Genomic DNA, 3,593 nt, shown 5'->3' on the forward strand with positions numbered 1-3,593 from the left:
GAATGGACAACAACTGTCATATAACTAACTTGGTACATGTATTTTCTTATATAGAAAATTGTGGATTATAAACTGGTTTTATAGGTAGCTAAACCTCTCACTTGTATGACAGTCGCGTAAAATTGCATTATAATGACAACGATGTGTGAACAATACAAACAGACATAATAGGTAAAAATGTCAAAAATAGGGAGACAGCAGTCACTAAATGTTTTTTAATATTATTTAAAAGGCATGACAACAATGTGAACTATAATGACCTGAAATGAATTTCAAACTTTGATGTCGTAAATTGTCGCCCTTTCGTCGCTAACGTTACAAACTAACAGTTGATCGGTTTCTCGACAAAAAGAGATACCGCTTGGACCTTTAAGACTATTTGATTTGTCCAGAATAACACGATGTTGTTGTCCGTCACTAGAAACTACTATAACCTTATCATAATCTGGTAGTACAATAAAAACGTTACCATGGTTATCTACATCTAATGAGGAAGAATAATTGTGCAGAAAAACTGTTGAGCAATGTAACCGATTGTCATCAAATGTCCATAACTGTTTACCAGAATGGTCAATAGCATAGACAGTTTGTGTCGTTAAGCTAATAAAATAAATATGATCTTTGAGTACTGCCAGGTTATAAACATTACTATATTCAACAGGAATATATTTCGGATCAGTTCCATCTAAATCAAAGATACTGATATTTCTGTCATGCATGCAGTATAGTTTTTCGTTTTCATAGCATATTCCCCATACACTCGAACCGGAATCAATAATAGTCTTAACTATAACCTTTGTAGTGATATCCACTATTTTAACCTTGCCATCCGTAACAACTGCTATCTTACTACTACCAATAGGCGTAATATCAAATATATCATTTAGTCTCATGTCCCCGATAAATTTCCCGTCTTCATCATGAATTACAAGTTCGCCATTTTGATTGTCAACAAACACACTGTGCATTGTAGGAAGAATAGCACAAGAAGTCAATGACATTTTCGGGCCTCGTGAATTTACGATCTGGATTGCATTGTGAAGCTTTAGTTTGATTTCATCGATCGTGTAATGTTTCTGAATGTTGAGTTGTGCTTGTTTTTTGAAACGGTCTATGAACTTAACAGTTTCTGAACTTTCCCGAACGACAACATCGCCGAAAGATTTGAGGTCTAGAAGTAAAGACAATAAATTATCATTCACCTTTAGTTCTAGGCTATACCTTTTTTGTTTCGACAAGTTTTTCCGAACTTCTTGTTTTTGTTTAAAAAATATACTTCCTATTTGTCGGATTCCAATGAAGGCTTGTTTCTCAGAGGCATACTTCTTCATGTTAGAAATACGGTTGTGTAACGCGATTGCTGTATTACAGTGACTCTTAAAAGCAGACTTATTCTCGTTAACTTTTTTGGTGCAATTGTTGTATTTCATCTCAAGGTCCTTTAAGGCTTTTTGCTGTAATCGATCTAAGTGTTTGTTGAATTGAGAACGAATATTGTAAACTTCATCCCGGATATTTTTTTCTTGTTGTTTCAAATCAGTAATATAATTGTCTTCCTCCTTGTGATATTCAGCGAAGTTTTGACTTGTGCTTTCAATCTCGGTTTCAAGATCTGCTAGTGCAGTAGATGTTTTAGATCCTTTTGCAACTTCGGACAGCTTAGATATTTTGCACTTACTGTGATGCTCTTGTAAACATTTAAGGCAAAGGATTCCGTCATGTTGTGAACAGAAAAATTCATATGGCTCCTTGTGATGCACACAGTTTTCATCAATGAACAGTTCTGTACTTTTTAAGTAGTCAGTTATTGATATCAAGTGGTGAGATCGTAGTAGTTTTGTCCTTTTGTGATCTTTGACACATTCGTCACAGAAACCCTCTCCACAGTCATTACACCATGAATTGGCGGACTTTGATAAACCATCATATCCACAAGGTTCACAGCTAACTGTAGGACCCTCAGCCATGCTATTCCTGTAAAACAACATAATAGATAATGATCATGGTATTTAAATGTATGAGTTCTATTTTAGTGGTGTCAATTGTAATCCCTAACTTATACTTAAAGTAGCACAATACAAAGGTTTTTTCACATCCAATCGGACAACTTTAATCTGATATAATAATTCAATCATCCTTCTTTGAATTTTATAAATGAGGTACTAAAAGAATGTGGAAAGATTAATCTTTCAAATTGTGATAATTTCATTATGACATAATTATTACATAATTAATTGTTATGTAATCAGTTGATATATTGTGATGTCCACACTTGCATGAATTTAGCTTTTTTGTTATTCATAGCAGCCCAAAATATTTTATAGATTCTTGTACAACACAGCTTGACCTCCAAAACCGTGTCTCAGATTTCCAAAAAACATCAATAAAACAATTTTTATACCCAATTAAGTTTAGTGATCTCTTGTGAATTGATGTTGCAAACTTCATTTGAGGTTTATGAGAGAATGAAATACAATAGGAAAAATCGGAGACACGGTTGTGGAGGTCAAACTGTGTTGTACAAGAATTTATAAAATATTTTGAAATGCTATGAATAACAACGAAGCTAAATTCATTCAAGTGTGGACAACACAATATATCCACTAATTACGTAACAATTACTTATGTAATAATTAGGTCATAATGAAATTATCACAATTTGAAAGATTAATCTTTCCTCTTTCTTTTGGTACCTCATTTATAAAATTCAAAGAAGGATGAAATGAATAAATCAGTTGAAAGTTGTCTGATTGGAAGTGAAAAATTCTTTGTATTGTGCTACCTTAAACAAGGTATTGAACATCATTGTCGAATTCGATCTACATGAGAAATCCAAATAGCATGAAGGTTTATTTCATAATTGCGTTTAATGGAAAAGTAAATAAAGAATATTTGATATGCACTATGCTTTATTCATTTGTAACGGACATCGTAATCTAATAAAAGCCTTCAGATATTTCTTTATATTATTACGTAGTATATGTCAAAATTTACTTCATTCGAACGGAAATTTCAATATGATACCCAATAAGAAGTAGTTTTTCAAACTTCAATGTAACCAGGAAGTATGTATTAAAGCTGCCACAGAAAAACGCTTCAAACGCAATCAGTTTATAAAGTGGTAATTTCATTTCCCATTTCTTTAAATTATTCTGTAAATCTTCTAAAACTTCTAATTGCTATAGAGTTATTAAACAGTTTACCTTTCAAATCGAGAATTTTTCCACAATCAATCACTCGTAACCGGATAAAATATGGCAATACTAGCAAAGATAATAAAATCACGTGACAAATGAAACAGTATGAATATTCAATAATAAAAGGAACACTAACTCTATATAGATATAATAAATTATGATTAAAGTTTTTAATTTCGCTGCAATTGTTTGCACCAATCTGATGTTAAGTGGTTGTCGTTTGTTTATGTTGTTCATAAGTGTTTCTGGTTTGTTTTTTTATAGATTAGACCGTTGGTTTTCCCGTTTAAACGGTTTTACACTAGTAGTTTGTGGGTCCTTTATAGCTTGCTGTTTGGTGTGAGGTTAGACTCCGTGTTGAAGACCTTACTTTGACCTATAATGGTTTATTTTTAT

At 32.4% G+C, this 3,593-nt stretch overlaps 1 protein-coding gene across 1 annotated transcript; it reads right to left on the reverse strand.

Moving 5' to 3' along the window:
- Positions 1-201: 201 nt before the first annotated feature.
- On the reverse strand, positions 202-3,290 carry LOC139525404 (uncharacterized). Its single transcript, XM_071320724.1, has 2 exons — positions 3,204-3,290; positions 202-1,974 (listed from the first exon to the last, which is right to left on the reverse strand). Exon 2 carries the CDS (start codon positions 1,965-1,967, stop codon positions 273-275), a length of 1,695 nt encoding a protein of 564 aa, XP_071176825.1. The 5' UTR covers positions 1,968-1,974; positions 3,204-3,290; the 3' UTR covers positions 202-272.
- Positions 3,291-3,593: the final 303 nt, after the last annotated feature.

This window comes from Mytilus edulis, chromosome 5, assembly GCF_963676685.1.
Source record: "Mytilus edulis chromosome 5, xbMytEdul2.2, whole genome shotgun sequence".
Taxonomy (NCBI): Eukaryota; Metazoa; Mollusca; class Bivalvia; order Mytilida; family Mytilidae; genus Mytilus; species Mytilus edulis.

Bases quoted from the DNA above. Each gene is read 5' to 3' on its own strand.
- LOC139525404 (XM_071320724.1), bottom strand. From the start codon at position 1,967: ATGGCTGAGGGTCCTACAGTTAGCTGTGAACCTTGTGGATATGATGGT.